This window comes from Sorex fumeus, unplaced genomic scaffold (assembly GCF_029834395.1).
Source record: "Sorex fumeus unplaced genomic scaffold, SorFum_2.1 ptg000092l, whole genome shotgun sequence".
NCBI lineage: Eukaryota > Metazoa > Chordata > Mammalia > Eulipotyphla > Soricidae > Sorex > Sorex fumeus.
The window spans coordinates 5517137-5544094 of record NW_026606149.1 but is presented as its reverse complement, the minus strand read 5'-3'; the positions used below and the strand labels follow the sequence as shown (position 1 = coordinate 5544094).

General features: G+C 42.0%; 1 protein-coding gene across 1 annotated transcript in view; it reads right to left on the bottom strand.

Annotated features, from left to right (window-relative positions):
• The window catches only part of DOK6 (docking protein 6), a 471351-nt gene that overhangs the window by 193426 nt on the left and 250967 nt on the right, over positions 1-26958 (bottom strand). The window contains exon 4 of the mRNA XM_056131510.1: positions 11610-11729. Coding sequence (XP_055987485.1) covers positions 11610-11729 — 120 coding nt within the window. The remainder of the gene's footprint in view (positions 1-11609; positions 11730-26958) is intronic.

Genomic DNA, 26958 nt, shown 5'->3' with positions numbered 1-26958 from the left:
CTTTTGCAGACCACAACACCCAAAAGGAAAGAGAGAACACAGGGGATTGCCCTGCCACAGAGACAGGGGGGATGGGGGGGATGGGGGTGGGAGGGATATTATCCATGGTGGTGGAAAATGGGCACTGGTGGAGGGATGGGTATCTGATCATTGTATAATTGAAACCAAAGCACAAAAAATTGTAAATCTACAACTTTAAAAAAAATAAAATAAAATAAAGGGAAAAAAATAGAATATCCATCTTTAGAGGTTGGGGAAAATACCTGCTATTAAATTCAATATTATGGAAATTCTAATGTGTGATTAGTATTAGTGAAAGAGAAACTGACATAATTAACTTACGACAAATTAGCCTAACTATGTAAATTCCTAAGATACTGATTAAGAGTAAGAAAACCACAGATAACCTGCATGAAGTGAAAAAAATAATATTTCTCCACAACCATTACTATCAAAGTGATAATACAAGGATGATATGAATAAAATGATATCCACCACCTTGAAATACGCACAAAATGAGCAAATTCCTAGATCATGGGTAGATGTTTGAACAAACGTAATTGACAATTGATTTCTCCAAGAGTTCAAAGTTCAGTACATCAGAGACTGTTAGAATGTGTTATGTCTGGCTCCATGCCCCAAGAAGTTGGCTTTAGAAGTGGATGGAGATGTCGAATTTTCTTCTTTACCACACAGCTGATGGGAATGCTAGATACTCATTGAGATCCCATCAATACTAACTTTCCCAGCGGGTTTGGTGCTTCTTGCTTCTTCCACCCTCTGTTCATCCTCTCAACAGTCCCTTGGCACCCGCAGAATCATTATCACCCTTACCCCACAGTGGAGGAGGCCGAGACTTCCAGTTATTCTTTACTTGGCTCTGACCCCCCAGCGTTGAGGAAAGTGGAAGAGAACTTGATGGTACACATTGGATGGACAACTTCTGTCCTCATGAGGTTACATGCTTGACTTTGGAGTTCAATTACTACATTTTGATTTTACTGGAGCAGAGAAAATGTGGATCATCTCATCTTTCATGAAATCTTATTATGTATTGAATTGAAGTTTTCCTTGGTACATGTGTTTGTTTTCTGTCACATGAGGACTCATATATACCCATTTCTAGGAAAAGTTGATTTTCTAAGCTTCTTCTCTTTCCTTCTAGGCTGCAGTGGAACCTACCAGAAGGACCTAGTTCAGGTGTTGGCAGAGGACAGGAAAGTCCTTCTAGCAAGCGTGTTTGCAGATTTCCTTCTGGACATCCCTCTGTGATGCACTCAATTCTGCTTCGATACCGTTCTAGGGACCCACTGGTGCCTATGGGAAAATTGATCAGGGCCTCTTCCCCAAACCACACCAACTGTTTACAGAATGAGCCAGGTTGGGTTCTTTTCATACTCCAGACTTCATTCTTTACTTCCTCTATGCATTAGAGCACTTGCTCTAACCTCTGCCTTGCCATCACAGGTCACACAAACTTCTGCCTTCAGGTTTCATCCTAGGATGTCCCTCAGCTAACAGAATGAGGAGATGGTACAAGGTCCGATAACTTAAACTGGGCACTCAGTCTGGGCTTGCTCTCATGTCTTACTCTTTGTTCTGAGAACATGATCATGGGTACCATGATGTGTGGTCAGTCAAACACACTATTTACAGGTTAGAACCAAGTTTAGCAGCATCCAAGTATACTCAGGGAAATCCTAGCCAGTCCACCCATGTGGGCACGAGGAAGGCATACTCCTGAGATTTGGTTTGGAAATGCCCAGATGATGTTAATAGCATCCTAGGGAAAAACAAGGGTCTATATACTTCCTTGCTTCCCTCAGTACTCTCGAGTTACTTAGCAGTACTGTGAATATTTTGCTTAATTCTACATTTTTTTCTCAACAGTTCTTGCAAGTCCTCAAAAAATGTTTTTTTGGTGAATAATGAATGATTGAATGACAGAGAAGGGTGTCTGAACTGATTGTGTGGAGAGTGGTTGCCATGGCAGCACAGGTAAATAATTTAAAAACAGCACCGAGTTCCACTTTGGATCCAGAGAAAAACTGCACACACATTTTCAGATTCAAAGAAGGCCTTCATGCTGATTTGGGCCTAAGTCTTATCGACTCACAGGCAGGGTCTCTGGATAAAACCAAACCCTCAGTTCTGATTCGGAATGGACCAGATGGCAAAGTCAGAGGTCACATTATCCCTCCTATAGGAAATCTGGCCTCTCCCCGAGTCCACCCCAAGGCACAGCTGATGGTGCTCAGTGTGCTATTACTCGGTTGTGATGCTCACATCTGCGACTAATGATTTATACACAAAAATTGCATTCAGGAATTGCTATAATGCTATGTAAGTTATTTATAGATAACTGTGATTGCAAAAGTTATGGGATGATGTAATGCCACACCTGAATATTTTCTGAAGTCAGCACAGGCTATAGAAATACTATTGAAAAATTTAAAGATTCCGGAAGTTGTAAGACCTTTCACCTTTCAGGTGAAATGCCACCAATATGCACTTTTCTTTTCCTGCAGTTTTTCCTGAAAGCCTGTGATGTGTGTGTGTGTGTGTGTGTGTTTGTGTGTGTGTGCACACACAAACGTGGTATTTAGGCCTCTGTTTGCTTTTGCCTGTACTATGTGGGATTTGAAGTCAGTAAGTAGGAAGCAGCTGACAGCACAGGTAAAGATGGGCACAGCAAAGAATTTAATCAATAACTCCCTTTCATTCAATCACACAATTACACATTTAAGCACCATTTGCATGAATGTTTATTCTTCTAAGCTAGTCTCAGCTTAAGTAAGACCAAGTTGTCTGACGTGTTGGGAAAATACTAGAAGAAGACCAACTTTGAAAGCAAAAAAGAATTCACACACATGAATGTGTGTATAGTGTGTATATATATATATTTTTTCAGAGACTGAGCAGGAGTCATTCATTAGTGAAAGAATACCACAGTAGCTCCTTGAGCTGTAATAGTGACATTGTTACATGAGACAACACTGCTCAAACCTACATCTTATCTTTTAGGAGAAATTTCAAACAGAACTAAGAACATCACAGATAAAATAGAATACTGCTGATGAGGAATTAAGTGATATTATTTAGAACTAAAATGTTTTAAGAAAGAAGTAAATTTGCAACAGAAACTCTTTCATGCAGGATTCATTCCAATTTGTACGCTTTACTGACTCCAAACATGAAGAGGAAGTCAAGAATTTTGTTTGCTTCAAATGTGTTCATCTGACGTAAGGAGTCTGACATAATGACTGAAAACGAATCAACATTTTGTTAGGGTTCAGATGCCCCAAGGAAGGTGTGAGTCAGAGGGTGAGGATTCAGGTGGGCTAAAGATCAGTTTCCTTAGCTTTAGCAGGAGATTTTAAAGACTTCCAGATGACATTTCAGAGGGAACATCCTAAAATGGAATTATTATCATCTATTGGAGAATTCTGTTAAGTGGGAGACAAGAAAGGTGGAATATACAAGTCAAAATTGTGACAGTTTGTGTGTGTGCATGTATGCATGTATGCTGTTTGTTTGTGCACGTGTATATGTGTCCATGCACGCGAGCTGTGTGTTTGTGCATGTGTGCATGTGTGTGTGTGTGTGTGTGTGTGTGTGTGTGTGTGTGTGATCCTATGCCAGGCAACATAAATATTTACCCAAAGTTTTGAGCTAGCAAGTGCAGAAGCCGAAATCTCTTATGGTATCCCTTCTCCTTGCTCTTCTGTGATCTGAAGGTCTAGTTTGTCAAGTTTCAGTGACCCTCAATGGCCAGAAGCCCATCTAGTGACCTGCACTCGAGGACATACATCCAGGGGAGAGACAGAGACTGGCAGTATGACAGCACATGTCTGCCCAGGATACCACTAGAAAGAGAGACAAGATCCACCAGGAAGTCCCTGTGGAATGGAAAGCCTGTGATAGGACAATGAGCACTGGAGACAGCGTGCGACAGGAAGTGTGTGCATCTATAACTAAGCGCATTGGCCATTTCCTTAAAGGGCACCATACACTTTCAAGCATCATCCTCCCGTTTCAAATGAGGTGCATGATTTATCACACTCTTAATGGTGGTTTCACACACATTACTCCTGCACCACTTCTTCTACCAGATTGCCTGCTTCTCTCCACCAATGTGCCAGGAACCCACCCTGTCACTTCTCCCTGCCACCAGGGAAGGTCAGTTCTACAGACCAAATCCCCAGTTCTATGGTCTTGGGACATCTCTGCTTCCTTACTACGTTTCTTTACAGTCCTCAGATAATCATTCTGTGTCTTTGCCTCTCCTTCTGGCTGATTTCACTCAGCATAATACCCTTTGTTCATGTGGACCACATGATTTCACCTTTCCTTACAACTGAATTGCAGTCAATTTTGAATATATGACATACTTTCTTTATCCATTCACAAATTAGCCTTTATCTATTATCATACTCATGGGCATCTCAGTTGTTTCTAGACTTTTGTGAATGTTGCTTCAGTGAACATCAGGGCACATTCCCCCCCACCCCCCAAATTATAGTTTTGAGACCTTGGGATACATGCTATGAGGTAGAATTGCTGGGTCATAATGGGAGCTTAATATTTAGGTCTTTTATTTTTGAGATATGTCCATATTGATTTCCATGTGGAATTGAACCAGTTGAATTTCTACCAACAATAAATGATATATCCTTTCTTCACATCCATATCAGCACTAATTTTTTTCAGTATGTGCCAATCTGACTGGTGTGTGGTGATATTGCATTTTTTTTTAAAAAAAATTTGTACTTCCCTGCTGATGTGATGGGAGCGTTTTTTCATAAATCAATTGGGCATCTGTATGTTTTCTCTAAGAAAGTATCTGCTCATCTTCTCTCCCCATTTTTTGTTTTTGAAGAGGTTGTATATGTTTTGCCAAGTTTTATAAATGCTCTATAATCTTAGAGATTAATGCTTTCTCATATGAGTGGTATGAAAGTATTTCCTCCCAGTGTGCGGGAGTGCTTTTGTAATCTTTTTGCCATTGATTTTAAGTTTTTGCTCTAACAGAGTTTCATTATTGAATGTGGTATACCATTTGTTTACTATTGCTTGTTTGCTTAGTGAATGGCATTGTGTCATCCAGATGCCAAAAGACTCAAGTTTATGCAGGATTGCGCCTCTGTTTTCCCTGATACAATTTACAGGCTAATGCCTGGTAGTGAGGTTTTCAATCCCTTTTGAATTGATGTTGTGTAAGGTGTTAGATAGGGGTCTGAGATCATTGTTTCACATGTGGCTGACCGGTTTTTCCGGCACCATTTGTTGAAGAGGCTTTTCTTGCTCCACTTCACACTCCTAGTTCCTTGGTCAAGGATCAGCTCACTGTATACTTGAGGGTCTATCTCTGGACTCTCAATTTTATCCCATTGATCTGAGAGTCTGTCTTTTCCTACCACACTGTCTCATACTATAATTTAAAGTTGGACAAAGAAAAGCTTCCCATCTTGTTTTTTTCCTAGGGTTGTCTTGGCTATTTGGAGAATTTTATTGTTCCATATAAATTTTAACAGCATTTGGTTTAAGTCTCTAAAAATTCCATGGGTATTTTTTTTATAGGGATTGCATTGGACCTGTGTAGTACTTTGGGAAGGATGGTTATTTTTATGACATGAATATTTCTAATAAATGAACAGGGGAGGTGTCCTAATATTTCTCTTACTAGTGACTTTGGACTTTTGTTAAGGAGATTCCCAGGTACTTGGTTTTTTTTTTTTGAGGCACAATTGTGAAAGAGAATTTATATTTCTTCTTCCTCTACTTTATTGTTTAAATATAAAATTCCCATGGATCTCTGTGTGTTTATTTTGATTTTATAGACTGCCATGTAAACATTTATTGTTCCTAGGAGGTTGGAGGATTTTTTTTGACTATCTTTAGGGTTTTCTAAGTATAGCATCTTGTCATCTGCAGATTGTGTTAGTTTGACTTCTCTTTTCCAATTTGGGTGCCCTTAATATCTCTTGCTTTTATAATTTCTATGATAAAAACTTCCAATATATATTGACTAACAGTGGCGAAAGTAGCCCTCTAGTGTGTCTAGTCTTAGAAGGCAGGTTCCAATTTTCACTACTGACTATGATGTTAGCTCTAGATTTAAGGTATAAGGTTTGGACACTGTTAGGCAAAGTTCATTCTCCCAATTTACTGGGCATTTTATTATATGACAAGTTTTGGGTCTTGGAAAATACTTTCTCTGCAACTACTGATATGATCATATGATTTTAATTGCTTCTTGTACTGAGATGGTGTATTACATTGATTGACATGCAGACATTAAACTATCCTAGAATCCTGAGTTAATTCTACTTAATTATTTTAGGATCTTTTAAATGTATTGTTTTACTTGGTTCAGTAATATTTTGTTGAGAAACTTTGAATCTATGTTCACTGGTAAAATCGGTCTATAATTTTCTTTTTTAGTGATCACTGTTTTTATTGTCAGGACAAGGTAGACTAAAGTATAAGACAAGGCTTTAAGAGAAACCATTGGGAGATTCATTGTTTCCATGACTTTCTGGAAGAGCCTGAGAAGGACTAAAAGTAGATCCTCCCATAAGGCCTGGGATTTTGTGTTTGGGAGATTATTTTTTACTACAATTTTAATTTCTTTGATTGGTAGAAATTGATCTGTTCATGTAATTTGTTTCCTTCTGGTTCAGTCTTGGAAGATTACAGGAGTACAAAAATTTATGTTTCTTTTGGCTTGTTGAATTTTTAGGTACAAAGATTTTCATGTCCAACCCATCTGATTTTTGACACGTTGGTAAATGAGACAGCGTCCCTAATTCTTGACCATCAACAGAGGTAGGAACTCCAGATTCTTTCTCTCATTTGAGTGAAATCTGATACTCCAAGCATAGCTCTTTGGATTCCTCTTTGGGAGAACTGAATAGCATTCTCATCCTGTTTTCATAGGGCCCAGGTCTCTGAGGCATATGTTAATGCAGGAAGAACAGTGGAATCAAAGAGATGTGACCAGAGCTGGAGGTTCTTCATCCTCTTACCTATTTCTTTGATGCTCTTGAAGACATTCCAAGCCACTCTCATCCTCCTGCGCAACTCAGGTGCCAGGTCATTCGTCATGTTGACTTCTCGACCTAGGTACACATAACTGTTGCATTCGAAGATGTCTGTCCCATTGAGAGTGAATGGAACGTCAGGAATGAGACTGTTTCTCATCAACATTGTCTTCGTGAGATTCATCTGTAGTCTGACCTTTCCACACTCACGGTCAAAGTTGGCCAGCATTTGTGCTGCTTGGCTAATGTTTGGTGTTATTAGAAAGAAGTCATCAGCAAAGTGGAGGTGGTGTAGTTGCTGACCGTCTATCTTCACTCCCATTCCTTCCCATTCCAGTTGTCGCATGACGTTCTCAAGGGTAGCACTGAAGAATTTCGGTGAAATGATATCACCCTGCCGAATCCCTCTCTTGACCTGGATGATCACTTCTGTGTAGAATGGTGAGATCCTGGTAGTGAATCCGTAATACAGCTCATGGAGGATCCTGATGTATTGAGTTTGAATGTCCTGATTGGCTAGAGCTTCAATGACTGCTTCTGTCTCAACAGAATCAAAGGCCTTCTTTAAATCAATGAACGTTAGACAGAGTGGCATCTTGAACTCCCGAGAAACCGCAATGAGCTTGGTTATTGTGTGGATATGGTCAATCGTGCTGAATCCTTTTCGAAAACTGGCTTGCTCGCATGGTTGTCCTTCATCTAGTGTTCTGCCAATCCTATTCAGGATGACTGGAGTGAACAGCTTGTAGATGACAGACAATAGGCAGATTGGGCGATAGTTGCCAATGTCATGGATGTCTCCTTTCTTGTACAGTAGTACAGACTGCTGGTTTTAGATTGGGACAGAACCTTGCATTCAGACAGGTAGCGTGTAAAGAGCCGAGCCAGCATATTGATGAGTACCGATGCCAGGTTCCTCAGATGTTCAGGTCTGACCTTTTCTGCTCCAGGTGCTGTTCCCTTCTTTATCAACAAAATGGTGTGTTGGATTTCTGAAGGGAGAATGTTGGGAACGGCATATCCATCTTGTGAAATTTGGTATGTGGGCAGGTGGATGTGGCTATCAAAGAGATCTGAATAGAAGTCATGGATAATCTTCTCCATTGCCCTTCTGGAAGATGTGATAGATCCATCAGGATGTCGGAGGGCAGTCATCTTGGTCTTGTAGTTGGCGGGCGTTAGGAATGGTTTTCCTGGCTTCTGCTGCATCCACCAGCACTTCTGCTCTTCTCTCTTTGAGGTCTTCCTTGATCGCATCTCTGCACTTCTTTGCGAGCTCAGACGTTAGCTTGCGGTTGCCTGAGGCATGCGCCAAACCACATTGGCGAATAAGCTCAAGAGTTTTTGAAGACAGGTGAATTTTTTTGTGGCTATCTCTCTCTTGGCATTCCTCGCACAATCATGGAGGTGCTGAACCAGTCAATCGTATTCTTCTTCAATGTTGTCAATGACGGCATCTTCCCATGTTGCAGCAATAGTGCCAAAGAGCTCCCAGTTGGCGGTCATTCTGGGAGTTCTCTTCTTGACCTTTGCAACCCTTTCTCCCCGCTCTGTGAAGTAGAATTTTGTAGAAAGGAGACGGTGGTCTGATCCCGTTTGGAATTTTGGGACAACAATGACATCGGTCAGGCAAAGCCGTCAATTGAATATGATGTGGTCAATTTTGTTGTGGAAATGTCCATCAGGAAAATCCCATGATTCTCCCGGTCAAGAATCAGGGACGCTGTCTCGTTTGCCAACGTGTCAAAAATTAGATGGGCTGGATACGTAATGAGATTTGGAGATGACTGCTGGGCTAGAGCCATTATTGACTGGATTCCATGGGACGTCAAAAGACTGCATGGCCGCCCACCTATCAGTTGGTCAGACTTTGTCAAGACCCTGAATGATCGGTTTGAGGCTCTTCGTGTTCCTAAAATGAACAGATGCCACTGGGCTACACTAGCACGTGACAGGGACAAATGGAGATGTTACTGGTGCCCGCTCGAGCAAATCTTGATTAACGGGAAGTGATCAAGTGAATTGATCAAAGATTTTCATCTCTGATATCTTCTAAATTTCTCTAGTATCTGTTATAATATTTTCCCCTTTCATTTCTGACTTGGTTTATTAGTGTTTTTCTCAATTTTTTTTAAAATTTAGCTTAATGGTTTGTTGACCTTGTTCACTTTTTTCCAAATGATAAACTTTTGATTGTGCTGATCTAATGTTTTGTTTTTATTTAGTTATTTACATTCTAGGTTTTATTATCTTGCTCTTTCTGCTTCCTTTGGGTTCCCTTTGATGGTCTTTTCCCTAGGGTCTGTGCCACTAGATTATTCAATGGGGTCCTTTCTGTTCCGTGACGTAGGCTGCATTTCTCTGCCCTTTCCCCTCAAGACAGCTCTGGTAGTGTCACATATATTCTGATAAATTGTATCTCTATTCTCACTGATATCTAGTATTTTTATTATTCCTTCATTGACTATCGTTTGAGCGATGCTTATTCAATAGTAAGTTGTTTCATTTACAAGTATTTGAGTTTTTCCCAGTTTTTGATTCATTTTCACTTTTAAATGATTGTGGTCTAAGACGACATATATTATTCTTGTCTTCTTGATTTCATGCAGACATTTTTTCGTTTGTTTGTCTTTTTGTTGGTATCCCAACATGTGGTCTCTCTTGGAGAGTGTCCTATGTGCATGGGAGAAGAATGTGTACTCAATGTTTTGTTTTGTTCTTTTGGTTTTGGGGCCACATCTGGCAGTGCTCTGGGCTTACTTCTGGCTCTACACTTGGGGATCATTCCTGGTGCTGGGAGACCATGTGGGTGCCAGGGATCAAACCTGGGTCAGCTGTGTACAAGGCAAATGTCCTACCTATTATACTATTATTCCGGTCCCTTGTACTCAACTTTTTGGAAGAGACTGATAAATATATGTTAGGGTAATCTGTCCATTTCTTCTTGATGACCAATATTTCCTCACTGAATTTTTGCCCAGTTGATCTCTCCAGCATTGAGAGGATTGCCCACATTTCCTACTGCTACTGTGTTGTTAATATCTATCTACAGGTATATTAGAAGCTACTCTAACTTTTGATGGTCTGTCATTAGAAGCATACATTTCTTAACGGATAGAACCTTTGGTCATTAAGTAATCACCGCCCTGTTCCTTATAGCTTTTTTGTTTGTCTTCAGGCCATACTGGGAGTGCTCATCATGGTTTACTTGTGGCTCTGTACTCCCAGTCACTCCTGGTGCTGCTCAGGGAACCATACGGAATCAAACGGGGTCAGCTACATGGAGGAGAACTCCATCTCTGTTGAGCTATCTCTCCGTCCCCTGCCATGTCTGACCTTTTTATAACTGTCCACACACTGTCAGCAGTGTTTGTGTTCATAAATGTTCATGATCAATAAGTATAAACATAGTTGTTTTGTGATAGTGGCAAAGAAATCAAAGTTCTTTCTAATGGCTCATGAGAACAGGGGCAGTGAGAGGGACAACTTTAGCTAAAAGGAAGGTCATGATAGATTGCTCTCAACGACTTTTATCCTTGCTGTCCTGTCCTGCCTCAGTGTGTCTGTGTGTCGTGTTTGTCCCCAGTTCCATCACATGCTGAGCTACAGCAGGATGAGATAGGATTTACTGGTGGATTTTCAGGAATCACGATCACGATCACGATCACGATCATCCTATTGTTTGTCGACTTCCTCGAGCAGGCACCAGTAACGTCTCCTTCTTCCTAGCCCTGAGATTTTAAAAGAGCTATTTCAATGCTCTTTCAGGATTAGGAGAATGAGACCCATCATTATTACTTGTATTTGGCATATTGAGTACGACACGGGAAGTTTGCCAGACTCTGCCGTGCGGGCAGAATAATTTTCAGGAATCAACTGAGGTGAATTCCTGATGGCGTGACCCTACTGTGCTCTTAGAAGGGAGGCAAGTGCTTTCTCTCTCTGCTGCCACAGGGGACATGGGGATAAAGTGGCCGATGTCAGTCAGCATGAACACCCCTATCAGGTACCATCCCTTCATTTGGACTTTAGCCCCCACAACTGTGAGAATACAAATCGTGTTATTCAAGCCAGTCAGCCAGTAGTATTTTGCAGTGCCAACTTGGACAAAGATAGTATTAGCCAAATTCTCATGATCATAAGTAACAAGATGAGCTGAATTGAGTAATATAGATATTACATCTATAAAAGTTACCGAGGGAACAGAGTGAAACTTATTATGAGTTAACTTCTATCTATGACCTAAATGTCTAGTAGTTCATTGAGAAGTGATGACTTGAAAAAGCAAGAAGTCAGGCAAGTGTGAGTGCCAGGCTTGGGAGGTGGTAACTATAAGACACATACACAAATGCGTGCGCACACACACACACACGTGCACATGTGTGCATGCACCAGAGTGCTGTTCTCTTACATGCAGTGTCCTTCTCAGAAAGTCCCACAATAGCTTAAGTTTCTCAGCTTACTTTCCTGCCCAAACGCTTTGTGTGAGAGCCCAAGTCTTCTCTGGCTCCCAGGCCCATGGTGATGGCAGCGCAGAACGCCTTACCACAAGTGCCCGGCACTTACCATTCTGTTCCCGCTGCACGCCAGCTGCCAGCAGGTCGGGCTCCCCGAGGCTGATGTCGTTCAGCCTCGTCCCAAGACACTCCATGCACAGATGTTTGCACCATTCCTCGGCCTCCAGCTCTGGAAAGAATCACACGGCAGCCAGGTCAGCATAGGTGGGCGGGCACCTTCCCCAACCCTCACAGCTGTGCAGGGAGATGTAGACATCTGAGGAAACTGACTAAAAAGGATCTGGAAACAAAATCCCCATGTCTATTTCTGCTGGCTTCATGTCATACCTAAGGCCACTTAGAGTCATCCCACTGTACTTTACTTAAAGTAATAATATGAGAATGTTGGTTAATGGTTATTAGATAGTCCCTAGGATTCTCATATGGTTATTTTAGACTGATTTTTTTTATCTGGCTGGGCCTCCCAAACAGTGCTCAGGGGTCCGGGGACCCATCCCAGTGATTCTTGGTCAACTTAACCAATGGTCCAGTATAAGTTGCTCAGGATTCACCATTGTTGACTCTGCCAGGTCATGGATTATCCAGGCCACCAGGTAGGGCTCAGGGTCCTCCTGGCCAGCCCACACCCAGTAGTGACCAGAGGGCCCCCAGGACTGCACCTGGCTATGCTCAGGGGACCATATGGTACAAGAGATTGAACATTTTGCAAAGGTATGTACCATATCCTCATAGGACCTCCTGTTTCTTTGTTGGGAGAGAGAACAGACTTAATTATATATATGTGATAAAAAATAAATACATGATCTATTGAAAAGTTGTCAGACTACATTAAGTAAGCAAAAGTTTTCCTAAATTTCCCTTGGATTCATGTGGGCTGGAAACCTGTTTGCCAAGGCAGTCTGGATTGTAGTGATAGTGATCAGCCAGGGCTTATGCACAGAAAATATCCAGAGTGTGCCATGGTTACTGCAAAGCAACTCTACAATAGTATCTAGAAGGCATGTTCTCCTATAGTAAACTCCAGGAATCAAATTGATGAGAGGCATCCTCGTAAAAATATTCTCATCAGTTTCTTCCTGCTTCACAGTCACATAATTTTTGTCTTTGTGTAAAACATTAAAACATCTTATGTCTGCACAGATATAAGAGTCAGGCATCTGAAGAAACCGACAAGAAAGGCATCTGAAAAGGATCTGGAAAAAAAACCGTGCCTATTCCTACTGGCTTGGATGAAACATGCATGAGTATTGGTCAACACCAAGACAAAGTGAAACTCAAGTATTCTGACAAGTGCAAGATGCAGAAAGTTGCAAAAGGGCATGGGGCAAAATTTAGGACCAAGTTTCAATGCTGCTGCACAGAAACTAGATCAGAACTTTCCATGAACAGCTGCCCAGAAAAGGGTCTGATTGCTCCCTCAGTGCAAATCTGCTGTGGGACAGTTTACTGTAGATCACCTTTGATCCATTGTAACTCTCGGTGGGTGACATTGAAGTCTTTGCCTTGGCACTTGAAACTCTGTATACAAAGAAATTGGCGACAGCTTTTCTTGAGTCTAAGGATTTGAATACCAACTGCTATGCCCAACCAGCAGGGCTACCCATCCCAGGAGCATTTCTTAGCTGGGCTTAGTCACATGGCTCTAGCTTAAGAAGAAAAAAAAAAGTCTGATCAATGAGATGTCAAGTGAAATTTGTCACTTATTTTTAGTTTTGGCATGGCCATAAAATATTGTTAGAACACAAAGGAAAGAGCATGCAGTCTCCCTCAGAGTATTATATAGAAAGACTGAAGTTCCGTGTTCTAACTGCAAAGGCATTTCCTTCACAGGGTAGGGGGGGGAGCAGCTGTCTTAGTTTTGGGACCATTTCTTCAAGAGTGCAAGAGACATCCTGTATCTGGGTCCAGGAGGAAGAAGCTCCTCTCGTGACCTGACCGTTGGCTCAGACAGAGAGCATCCTGGTGTCTGCTCCAAGAAACTGTTTAGGACCACAGAAAACGACCCTTTCCAAATGCAAGGTCAAGAGTCAATTAAAGGGCACTTATGCAGGCTCCAAGATTCATTAAAAACAATATCGAGGAGATATGCTGCCGCCAGCAAGTCAATCTGTACCTGTGAGGCGAGTGCATCAGCAGCCTGATGGCGCCTTCAGACATCCAGATACCCCCAAATTGCTGCTGTGCCTTTGGCCAGACCCCAAAAACTTGGGGAAAAGTTTGCCAAGAAAGTAAACGGCCAAAAGTTAGGCATGTGGGAAACACACCCACAAACCACCTCCGGCTCAGCTATATAACTGGAGGCATGGCCTCTCTGGTTCCTGATTGAACTGCTTAATGACCATGATCCCAGAGACTCAAAATCTCGAAACCCAGCGGCTTTTGGCAGAAATGCATCCAGTCCCTGCAGTAGATTACCGGTGCTGGGCCAACCCAGGTGGGAATAGGTTTCGTGCCTTGGCATGTTCCCAGAGGACACTGGACAGTCAGGTTTGGGCCCCCAGTGACGAAACACGCAGGGCCTCACGGGAAAGGGGTGGAGCCGGTCCTGTCCTCTCCACCCCAACAAGACCCCAAGTCATCACCCACGAATGGCCTCTCTGGCTCCTGATCAAGCTGCTTAACGGCCATGATCCCAGAGATTCAGAAACAAATCTCGAAACCCAGTGGCTTTTGGCAGAAATGTGTCTGGACCATGCAGTAGGTTACTGTTGCCGGGCCACCCCAGGGGGGAAAGGGTGCTGTCCCTCCGCCTGCTCCCCCTTGGTGGCTCGGTAGCCGCCATCCTCCAGAGACCATTGGACAGTCAGGCTTGGGCCCGCAGTATATAACTTGTTGGGCCTCACGGGATGGGGGTGGAGCCGGTCCTTTCCTCCTCACCCCAACGAGACCCCAAGTCATCACCCACGAATGGCCTCTCTGGCTCCCAATTTAAGCTGCTTAACAGCCATGATCCCAGAGACTCAGAAACAAATCTTGAAACCCAGTGGCTTTTAGTAGAAATGCATCTGGACCCCACAGTAGGTTACTGTCGCTGGGCCACCCCAGGGGTGAAAGGGTGTTGTCCCTCAGCCTGATTCCCCTTGGCAGCTCGGTGGCTGTTATCCTCCAGAGGCCACTGGACAGTCAGGTTTGGGCCCGCAGAGACACTTTGGGCCTCACGGGAGAGGGGTGGAGCCGATCCTGTTCTTCCCACCCCAACAAGACCCCAAGTCATCGCCCACAAACAGCCTTTCTGGCTCCTGATCAAGCTGCTTAACGGCCATGATCCCAGAGACTCAGGAGCAAATCTTGGAACCCAGCAGGTTTTGGCAGAAATCCCTCCAGATTTAATTGTTAAAATTTTGGAATTTCAAAATCATGCGGCCACTACTGCAGCCATGCCACATCATATGATATTCAAAACCAGCAATAGAAAACAGATTATCTACTGTTGCCTTTTCGGCAGATCTGAATGTTGGGGTAAAATCTCAAATAATAATGGTGGGTCAGGTGTCAAAGTGTTGAATGTGATCAAAGTAGAGAGAGAGAGAGTAATGTGGAAATCATCTGCCCCACAGGTAGGGGGAGGGTGTGGGATGGGGGTATACTGAGGTTGTTGGGGGTGGAGAATGGGCACTGGTGAAGGTGCGAGTGTTTCATTGTATGACGGAGACTTAGACCCAAAAGCTTTGTAACTGCTCTCATGGTGATTCAATAAATAAAATTATAAAAAATGAAAAAAGAAAAATAAGATGGAGTTCATGCACAATTCAATCAGCTAATCAGTGGCTGGATAGATATATCCTCTATCAATTACCTATTTATTAATTTATTATATTTTAGGGCAGAAATGTCAGCATTTGTTAAAAAAAAGTACAGGAGTCACAGTAGCAGATATTGCAAATAATTTTCTTTAAATGTAAGAATGTTGTTTTGCCAAATTGGTAAACGTGTGGAGAGCTTCTCTTTCCACACATGTAAACTGGGAGGCACATCTCTGTCCCCGGCCGTGTCCCTCGACACCCCAGATATTCCTGCTAAGGCAGACCATTAAGACTCAGCGTTTCCACGCTCACATTTCCATCACTGGACTATTGCTCAGGGCTCCACATTGGAAAGTCACCAGGAAAGCGAGAGGCAGCTGGCACTGTGTCCTCACGGCCCTACCTGAACATTCTTTCTAGGACTCTGTAGGCAGGGAAGAGAGGAAGCAGTAACATACTGTTTGGGGTAAGAATGAGAGTGTCAAATAAACCAGAGTGCCCGGTGCCGATGTTCCCTTGAGCCATCTCCGTGCATGCGTACATGGTACAGAACTCCCAGCTGCCATCCATGCCTTGGTCCCAAGAGCCGGGCATGGGCATGTGGAAGGGGCTCCCCCAAGGTCAAGCCCAGTCTTTTGGCTTGTTTAGTTTTGCTTTTGTGGTCACACTTGACTGTGCTTGGGGCTAACTCATAGCACTGCTCTCGGGGACCATAGGTGGTGTTAGAGATCAAACCCGCTCAGTCACCATACGTGCCCTCCCCACTGCTCTCTCTCCAGCGCCAAATCCATTCTTTCAAGTCGGACTCATTAGAGGACCTCTGTGGGGGCCTGAAGTTAGGACAAGGTCCTGTCTCAGCAAAGGGGTATTTGAAGCCTTTTTTCTGAATGTCTAAGAAAGATGTTTTTGCAGCTGGCTTTGAGACCTGCAATGCTTTGGCATTTTAATGTCACGGTAGCAGAGAAAACCAGAACTAGCAAGAGCAATCAAAATAGAGCAGATGTGGTTCTAGTAAAGACTGAATTGAAAATAGAGAGGGTGGGAGATAATGACGGCGACTTTTTGAGCACATCTGCCGGGCTCCCTCCTCACCAGGTGCCGTGCAAGGAGGCTTCATGCAAAACTCAGAGTCTTTTCTCAATAGACTTGGGGTCTGGTGGGGGCATTGCCTAGGAGCTACTCTGGAGGGCTGTGGAAGCGATGACCCAGCTGTGCTGCTGGGATGAAGGAATCAGGGGGCAGCAGGAGAGCAGGAAGAGGGTGAGTGTGAGAGGCTCCCAGTTCCTGGGTGTGAGTTTCAGTGGGAGTGCGTCATTGCATTTGAGCGTGTGTGCGCACCCGTGTGTGTCAATTGGTGAAACTGTGTGTCTATCTGCGTGTGAGTTCACGCATGTGGATGTGTGAGTCAGTGTGTGCCAATGTGTACGTTGTGTCTTCCATATGAGCAGTTTGTATGTGTGTGTTTGTGTGAGTATAATGTAGGCAGGACAGACAGGAAACAAGGACAACAGGAAAATCACCGAATGTCAGACTTAGCTGACCCAAACTGGCCGTGGGGGCAGTGCCCTGCCCGTGTCTTCCTGTCTGTGTGGTATTTCCCTGGGCAATGCGTGTGTCAGGCGTGTCTCACACATGACCTTGGTTGGGAGCACCCCTGGCCTGCAGCAGCCAAGGTGGATTTCTCAGAGTCCTGCACTAGCCTTGGTTTTTTTCATCAGTTTTTCACAGTCATCTTTCAAATAACTAGATTTTTGCTTTCCATTTGCCCTTTCCCAGGCAACCTCCATTGATGTCTTGCTAGTTTTCTTCTGCAGCTGCTGTCTTTTGTCCCATCATTATCATCAAACGTATATCTTCTCTATACTGTTACTCTCCTCTAACCTTCCCAGATTCGCTCTTCACAGAACCGAAGAGATTAAATATAAACACAACCATCAAAACTCACTTTATTTTTAAAATATTTATTTTCCCATAAACATGATGCCTTTTTTTTTCCCTTTCAGGTTTCTATCTCAGTCTATAACATAAGGTGTAAATAATTAAATTTCCTTGTGGGGGAAGAGACGCAGAAAAACCTTCTGGTTTGCTCTTAGAGAAAGGTGCTTTTTCATGACGATGTCTTGTTTTGGAACAGAATGTGGCTAGGCTCAAATTCTTAACGAAGGTAAATAACTTTTGCTCCAGGTCAGAGACTCAAAGAACAGGTTCATTACATGTAGAATTAGTTCGATGAAGAAATGCAGTACCCTCCTGAAGACAAATGGAAGAATGGTTGGGAATAACAAGACAAATGGAGGAACCAGACCTAACTCAATGAGTGAACCATGAGACAAATGGGCTTATTGATTGGAGGGAAAATAATGATTAGCAGTAGCGCTAAATAAAAATAGTTAGGAGCAGAAGGGTGTTGTTGACTGCCTGAGGTTCTGGAGAGATAATGGCTGTTTTCTATAAATCAGGGCAGTCCTTTGCATATCAGGTCATTAATAAGTGTGTAGTAAATAAAAGATTAAAACCAAGCATTACTATGTTCACTAAATGTCAGCCTTAGGATAGTGACACCAAAATTCAATGATGCAAAATGAGTGATAGTTTAAAAAGGTGAAAAATAAAATCATCACATACACAAGAAAATATGCTATCGGCTAAAATTGTAGTTAGCTGATACAAATAGAATTAAAAATAGCATGGGGTCAACTTCATGTTAATCTACTGTAAGATGCAGATGAGAATAGTTTTGTGGGAAAATCATATAAATAATTGCATCGTGGCCTCACTGGATTCAGACTTTATTAACCACCTTTTTTAAACAAAGGTAAAACTATCTATTTTGTCTTAGTAAGACCAGTCACTTAAAAGTATATCTGATGCTTATTTTCCTTATATATGTAATGTAATTTGAAAAATATTTTTGCATTACTGAAGTACTTTTGAGATATGCTGTTTTGGAAAGGGAAGAAAAAATTTCCTCCCCCATGGACTGTGTTGCTTAAAGAAAACAAAGCTCTTTCTCAGTAACAGTTGAAATTTATAGAACTATTAAAATAGAGATCATTTTGACGATTCTTTCTTTGTTCTTGAAAACTTGGCACCTCTATGATACTTCACTGGCCTTGTGGATGTTTTGTAGACACCCCCTTTCTCTTTCTCTTCAATAGGAAGAATAAGAAAAAGGCAAAACAAAAGAGAGTTAGAACAAAGGAAGTCAAAACACTCTTCAGCAAAGATAGTGTCTCTGGTTCACAGGAGAGAAATTTCCAGAGAAGTCAGATGAGCAGGGCTGGTCATTTTCGAGATGGGGGACGTTGTGCTTTTGAAGTCGAAGGTGTGCTTATAATCCCTCTCAATTTCCACAGTGCTCCCAGAGTCCCTCAGACTTCCTCATCCTTAAAACCTGCTTCAAATCTGACCTTCCTAGTTCAGCACCTTCAGAGCCATGTTGGAACTTGACAGACATTTTTCTTCGGTGTTTCCCCAAAACTGTGCCCCATTTTTAATCACAGCCTCAATATATTACTGAGTTTTTGGATTGTTCTCCCTGACCAACATGCCACGGAGATCTGAGCAGGAGACACCATGGGTTGAGTCACCTTAGCAGCAAACAGCTCTGCACATGGAAACACATACAAGAATGCGAAACCAGGAAATAAAGGTAATTTTTTGAATTTAAGACAAATTCTAGAACCAAAAGCAGATGATCTGGAGACTAGTCAGTCTTTGGGTATGTTTTCAAATTTCCTATGGCTTTGTCCTATGGAGATCTCTCTTTATGTCCCAGTAAAGTGAAATTTAGAGCTTTTACTATTCACAGTTGGCTTATCTAGATAAAAAGAAATTTAATTAGAAAAATGAGAAGTATTAAATATGGCTCTATTAACTTCAGTAACCGTAAGATCTCACATGTGTAAAGTTTTTTATTTAATTAAACTATATTTTTCTTTTAACTACATTAGTAATATTTTTTCCCAAAAGGGAGTTTTGAATAAAGTACCCCTTGTATCTATGTGTGATAGACATCAAATTTGTAATTATTTCTTTTTCTTTTTTTTTTTTTTTGCTTTTTGGGTCACACCCAGCGATGCACCGGGGTTACTCCTGGCTCATGCACTCAGGAATTACTCCTGGCCATGCTTGGGGGACTATATGGGATGCTGGGAATTGAATCCCAGTCAGGTCGCATTCAAGGCAAACACCCTACCTGCTGTGCTATCACTCCAGCCCCAAATTTGTAATTTTCTATAGAGTTATGGCAATATAATTGTAGACAAGTCAACACAGAGCCAATAAGATGAGTTGGACAGAAATTTATCCCATATTTTCTGTACATTATCATAAAGGTCCTGCATTTAACAGCAGTGGATACATCAATTTTTTAGATTCAGTATTCGACCCTTCAAAGACATTTATCCATTTATCCTGTAATGTCTGTTGGTGAACAAAAGGATTAAGTCCGGGCTTCACATGTGGGCAAGGAGAATATTCCTCCCATCGTCCTTTTTCTTAAGTAACAAATGATAGAACCAGGCCACGAGCTCCTTTTTACCCTGCCAGGAGCTGTAGCAAGTGCATGAAGATAGGGGTCAACACATGACACAAGAGTTTAAAACAATGCAGGGAAAAGAAGATTGCAAATCAGCACAGACACAGTCTAAAGATAACGGAGTAGCGTGTGGGCGAGAGTGCGTTGCTACAGAGAGAACGAGGATGTTAAAACTTGACAACAAAGCAGGATTAAAGCATGCTTTTCAAGAACTCTGAAGACACATGAGAAAGATGACCGCATCTCTCCAGTGGAAAATCAGCATGGACATGAAACATAATCTATGTGGCAGAATTCGTAATAGACTACAATATAATATTTGATGCATATGTCCTAAACTGCTATGAAAATAGTGATCAAGTAAGCGACCGTTTTTAGGAAATATCTCATTCAGATCTCTATCACTCATTCTTCGTTTTTTGGGCCACATTTCATCTACGCTTGAAACTTACTTCTAACTCTTTGCTCAAGGAGCACTCTGACAGTGCCCAGAGGATCATGTGTGGTCCAGGTATCAAACCTGGGTTCGCATGCAAGGCAAGCATCTGACCCACTGGACCATCTTTTGGGCTCCTCGTGAGCTTGAATCAATAGTCTTTCCCACACACTATACCATTATCTCTAGATTATTTGTAAGATGCTAATATGCTAACTTCTTTTTCTCATGTTTTAAACTCGTGTCATATATTGATGACTCATTCAAGATCTTATGTTCCATAAGATCTCAAAGCAATTCCTTTCATTGCAGTCAGCATGAAGTGTTTGGGAGCAAAGTGAGGAGGAGGAAAAAAACTACTGGAACACAAAACTATTGTGAGGATGTAGTTATTGAAGACTCTGTTCTGAAATCACCTGAAACTCTAAAACCATTTCTCCCCAACAGCCAGATTCATTATGGGAACATTTGACAATCACTGTAAGCATGGATCTGAATCAACCTCAATGAGTGTGAAAGTTATGTGTCCCCAGAACTTTCTGAAAGGAACACTACTTGCCAACATCCGAGTTTTTGCTTGCGAAGACTGGTGTGGGATTTTTGTCTTTCAGAATTGTAGATAACAGATGTGTGTTGTTTAAAGTTCCTGTGTGTAATAATTTGTTATGTCACAACTGAACGCCAAAACAAACACACAGGCAAAATAGAATATGTCTCTCTGTATGGAAAACCACCAAGCAAACCAACTGAAACACCAGAATGTGATCCATATATACACATATATACATATGCATAACACAGGAGGATTGAATCTACTCGGAGCTTAAGAAATTAAACAGTGCGGAAGAATTTCTTGCTTCTTACTATTTGGGGGATAGTACAGAGAATGCTGAAACTGCACAAACTGACCAAGAAGACGAGTAACAGCAAGAGGAGGATACAGAGAGATGGACCTTCAAAGACTATAGAACTCGGAGGAATGATGTACAAGAAGGCATGGACAGAGGTCACATGACACAGGGGTCCAGATGTCAGAAAATGCAAATGAGATGCTGGGGGTTCACACTGAGATTGGTGGACAAGTCACTTCAGTTATATAGTTTCTGAGAGAGAAAAAGAGAAATGGGAAGGAAGAAATCGGTTGGTGTAAGGGAGGTAGGGGGAAAAAGAAATACAAATTTGGGCATTCTTGAAGACAAAAAGATGACACAATATCAGAAAACTTAACATCTTCCCCCTATCACCAAAGCCAACAAACAAAACGCTTGCTAGTCTACCTTGTTGAATAGACATATAGGACAAGAAGTGGTAGGACTCTGAAAACACCCAACACTGCAAGAATCTGCAAAGGAAACATAATCTATGGAGGAGAAATCCTGCAGCAATTCAAGACATGAAGATTCACACACATTCAAATCAAGTTAGGAAACTTGCCTTTTATCTCCATCAACTTTCCCCAAATGAAAGCATGATGCAGAGAAAATTGTAAGCGTGCACTCCAAAAATAACTGAGTCAATTCAAATAAGCATTTTTGGATAGGAAGAGTCAGCTTAAATTAGAAATTCAAAAACTAAGAATGGAAATGAGCAAAAAATAGGAGGAGTGAAGAGTGGAAAGAATCTGGAAGTAGAAGAAAAGGACAAAATTAACTCAGAAACCAAATATAAATTACAAGGTGCTTAAGAAAGAACCGAGTCAAATGAAAATTTAGTAAGATGCATTGACCAAAGTCATAAAATAAAAAGAGTATAAAAAGGGCCAGAGAGAATGAGAAATGGTGGGAAAAGTTACGCATATGATACAGTGGTTTCAACATATTTATTGTTGGAGAACCACTAAGACAGGAAATATCCACAAGAGTCCATGACATCTGCAAGACTGTGAATTTTTTTGGTGTATAAGCCAAGAGGAATATCAAAGATGAATGTGTGTACATTCATTAAAATTTGGCAAGGACATTAAAGATTTTTGTGTGTGCAAGGGTTAGTGAAATAGGGTTATGGGAGAAGTAGATTCGGAGATAAGAAGGGTTTTAGAAGTTTATTAGATATAAAAATGTAGAGATGTGAAAGCAAATAGTTCCTTGAACCTGGTATTTAGAATATTCAGATTAGAATTACAAAACTGGGGTCACTGGTAGCACTGTAGCACTGTCCTCCCCTTGTTCATTAATTTGCTGGAGCGAGCACTAGTAGTGTTTCTATTGTGAGACTTCTTGTTACTGTTTTTGACATATTAAATACCTCACAGGGAGCTTGCCAGGCTTTGCCCAGCGGGCACGATACTCTTGGTAGCTTGCCGGGCTCTTCGAGAGGGGCAGAGGAATCGGGCCAGGGCCGGCCCAGGTTGGCCACGTGAAAGACAAACGCCCTACCTGCTGTGCTATCGGTCATTGGTATACACAGAAATTTATTATCTTTTTTACTTTGGGGGCATATCCAGTGGTGCTCAGGGCTTATTTCTGAATCTGTGTTCGGGGATCACTCCTAGTTGAACTCACAGTTCACTCCTGGGATTGCTTGGGGGTCCATATGTGATCCTGGGGACTGAACCGGAATTGGCAGTGTACAAGGGAGTACCTTAACCCATGTACTCTCTCTTTCTCTGGCTCCCACAGGTGATATTTCAATCATGTGTCCACGTGAGACATAGGGTATTTGCCTTGCACACAGACCACCCAAGTTTCATCCCTGGTACCCCATATGGTCCCATAAACCCACGGGTGACCCCGAGGGCAGAGAGAGGAGCAAGTGCTGTAGAAAAGTTCCTTTTATAGAGAGGCATAGAGAGGCCTCTAGCAGCTCAGGGTCCAGAACACCTTCCTGCCCCAATTTGGGATCTGGGAAAGGAAGAGGAAGATCTGGGAAAAATTCAAGGCAGAGGAAACTCAAGTAAATATGGATACCATGGCCAAACATGTTTAGTAGAGGAGAGAATGACAGACTATTTTGCTTAGTTTAGTGATGCAAAATTTACCAATAAAGTTCAAACTTATTTGAAGCTTCTGAGTCTACCTCTATAAATACTGTGAAAGGAAACTCTCAGCGGAATTCACAAAGACATTCATCATCTTACATACAATTTTTTTTCAGTAAGAACAGTGAAATTATGTTTTGTGAATTAGATCCTTAAAACCTTACTCCTAGTGTAAGGGTTGAATTTGATCCTGAGACCCTCAACTGACCAGATGGTAACACAGATAAAACAGCGAATGCTGAGGGGGAGAGGGTGGGAACGTCTTTCTAAAAGTCCTCAGGGTTCTCTGAGTCAGGCTGATGATGGTGGAAAGTGCAGATGGGCAGACTTATTCCCCCAAAATTGATGAGGTAATGTATTACTGCAGATTAAGGTCCACTGAATGATCTACTGCTGATGGCACAGTCCCTGTGTCCCTACTGATAGCAATCTTCAGCCTGTCTCCTGGATTTTGATTTTTGCTGAAGAACTGGACCATCAACAAGCAGTTGGTTTTCATTTAGTTTAATAAATCATGGGGTCGTCTTTGACTTCCACCATACACTTCATTCTTTCCATTACATCCTACCTTGTAATTCTCTAGTCAATATTATTATTTTGGTCCCCAATATATGCAAATCACAATTTAATGTCCCCAGGATAAAATACCTTCTTTCTTGTTTACATACTAGTAGTAAGAGACAATGAATGATGATTTAGGGAGTGATCACGTAGTCAGAGGGTGGGTCAGTTAGATACAGTGGTCAAATAGGTCTTAAAAATAGTGGCACAGATAGGGTATTTGCATTGCATGCAGACCACCCAGGTTCTATACTCCGTACCCCATATGGTCTTGTAAACATAGAAGTGATCCCTGAGGACAGAGAGAGGAGCAAGTCCTGTATAAAAATTTTTTATGGGTCTTCCTATAGAAACCATCACAGCTGCCCACACAATGTGTGTATAATGGTGTGGGAGCCATTGGGTTCTGTCGTGAAGAGTCATATCTAGACTTGCTGTAGGAACAACGGCTCATGCAGTTGAATGAGACATTGGGGCTGTATATCTTTTGGAAAGAAAGAAAGGCATATTGTGCTGAAATTGAAAACAACCAAACTCTTGGAGCCAGAAGCATGCCTGCTGGAGTCTTTTGCACAGTTTTCTTGGTCAGCTGGGTCTGGCACACAGGAAGTTGGCATTTTATCCCTGCTGGAGTTAGAAGTCTGGAAAAATGGATGGATATTTGTTGGATGAATGAGAATGTAATGATAGATTTTCCATAACATTTCCTTTAAACATAGAGTTTGAATTACTCTAAGAGAGCCGTCAGCATGGCCTACAGGGAGGAGAGGGGTGAGGGTAAGGATATCGCTCCTTTTTTAAAAAATTATTACAGTTCGGGTGATGTGCTGTAAAGGTGTTGAAAGGCATGGCACTCACAACAGAATCACCTCACCCAGCAGAGTGCCCAAGACCCCCACCCAGGCCTCTAGATCACCTTCATCCACTCTTGTGTGAGAACACACCACCGGTTGCAACCTTTCTACATGGAAATCTTCCTTCTAGTTGCACTTTCAGAGAAGAAGGATTCATGAGGTCTATGGGTACTGAAATGAAAGTAATTAATGAGGAACATAAAAATGATAATTATTCTGATAATTGCAGCGAGATGATCACTAAGATTTATATGTTCTATTCATATGATATAAGTATTATCAAGCTCATAAAGATGACTTTTCAAAAGCCAATATCATGTTATGGTGAAATATTATGTTCAAATTAACTGTGCATTCATTGGGTATAAAGATAATATATTATCCATAGAAATGTACTTATATAGCTCTGAAAAATTATTTCCTACTAATGGTTTGGAAACAAAACAATAAAAAGTGATTAACTTAAAGAAACTACAAGAATTTTAAATAACAGATCCTAAAATTAATTTGTAAGATTTTAATGCATTAAATATTTTAAATTTCAATCTTATTTTAAATCACCCGAGTCCTCATCCAAAGGTTATGCCACAACTTAGAAATGGATTTTCTGCATTTCGGAAGAATTTATTAAACTGCATAATAGAGTTGAATGGGATTTGTCCTCTGACATTTTGATCCAGCTAAAACTGTCACATAAAAACATCCAAATATCCCTTCGTTGTAGAAAGAGTGCAAAGAGAGTCACATTCTAATTCACTCTGTAGATAAAAGCACTGGTGTGAGAATAAGTTAGTTGGTCTCCCAGGCTATAGCCACATCCATCTCTGTGCAGAAGTAAACCATGGCGGCAAATGGCTAAGGACAGAGGGGGCAGCCGAGGACAGACTATTGTGCTCAGCCTCTTTGCTTTTTGAAAGACAGCGCCTGAATCCCTCTCTCTATCCCACAAGCCAAGAGAGGATATGCAGGTGTGTGTATGTGTGTGAGTATATGTGTGCGCGCGTGTGTGTGTGTGTGTGTGTGTGCACGCATACATGTACGCTTGTGGTTTGTGTTTAGGGAAGCAGTAAGTGACACCTTCAGACTAGAGACTGGGCATTTCCAGGGCACAAAAGAAGTGAGTGTTCTCGTCACTGCTGGGTTAAACATTTGCTTATACAGGAGACTCACACTCCTATGATGAGGATTGGGGGACAAATGGAGACCAAAGGTGGCAATTGAGGGGCCAGGAGTGATAGTAGTGTGTGGAGGGCATTTGCCTTGCCTGCAGCCAACCTGAGTTCAATCTCCAGCATCCCAAATGGTTGCCAGAGCACCAGCAGCAGCAATTCCTGAGTGCAGAGCCAGGAGTAACCCCTAAGTGGGCAAATGAATGGAAAAGGTGGCATGTGAGGAAAATGATGTCTCCATGCTGTGGATGGTGAAAGCAAGGGAGTTGAGTGTGCTCCAAATGGACCGTGCTGAAGTCCAGGGCTGCCTTCTGGATCAGCTGGGCAGGTATTTCTGAAGATATGTATGTATGTATGTATGTATGTATGTATGTATGCAGGGCAAAGCTCAGTGAGAGAGGATACGGACTGGGTAGTTGCAGTACACTGGTATCATCTGTGCTCATGTCAGTACATAAATACACGACATCTGCAGAACTTTATAAAGTGTTCACAAGTGCCAGCTACAGAAAACTTGCCTCAGATGAATGATAATAGAGTTGTTTGATCAGAGAGGAACTGGAGTCATAGGACTCTCAGCACCAAAGTAGCACCCTAGCACTGTCCTCCCGTTGTTCATCGATTTGCTCGAGTGAGCCCAGTAACGTCTCCATTGTGAGACTTATTGTTACTGTGTTTGGCATATCGAATAAATCACGGGGAGCTTGCCAGGCTTTGCTGTGCGGGCAAGATACTCTCGGTAGCTTGCTGGGCTCTCTGAGAGGGGTGGAGGAATTGAACCTGGGTTGGCCGGGTGGGCCGCGTGCAAGGCAAACATCCTACCCGCTGTGCTATCACTCCAGCAACACAGTAAAGCCAGAATTTTGTGGGGGACAAAGAGATCATAGAAAGATTGATCCCCATCTTCCTCAAGGTCCGAGTTAGACTAAGTATATTGAAAATATAAGCCCGAGTTAGGAAAATTTTAATTTTAAGGCCAGATAGTGAACCATAAATCTGGAACATGCTAGTTGAAAGGACATAGATAAAGCAATAATTGGAGGGAAAACGACAATTCTAATAAACATGCATTTTTCACTCTGGTTCCAACTCTCAGATCCTCATCTGATGAAAATATT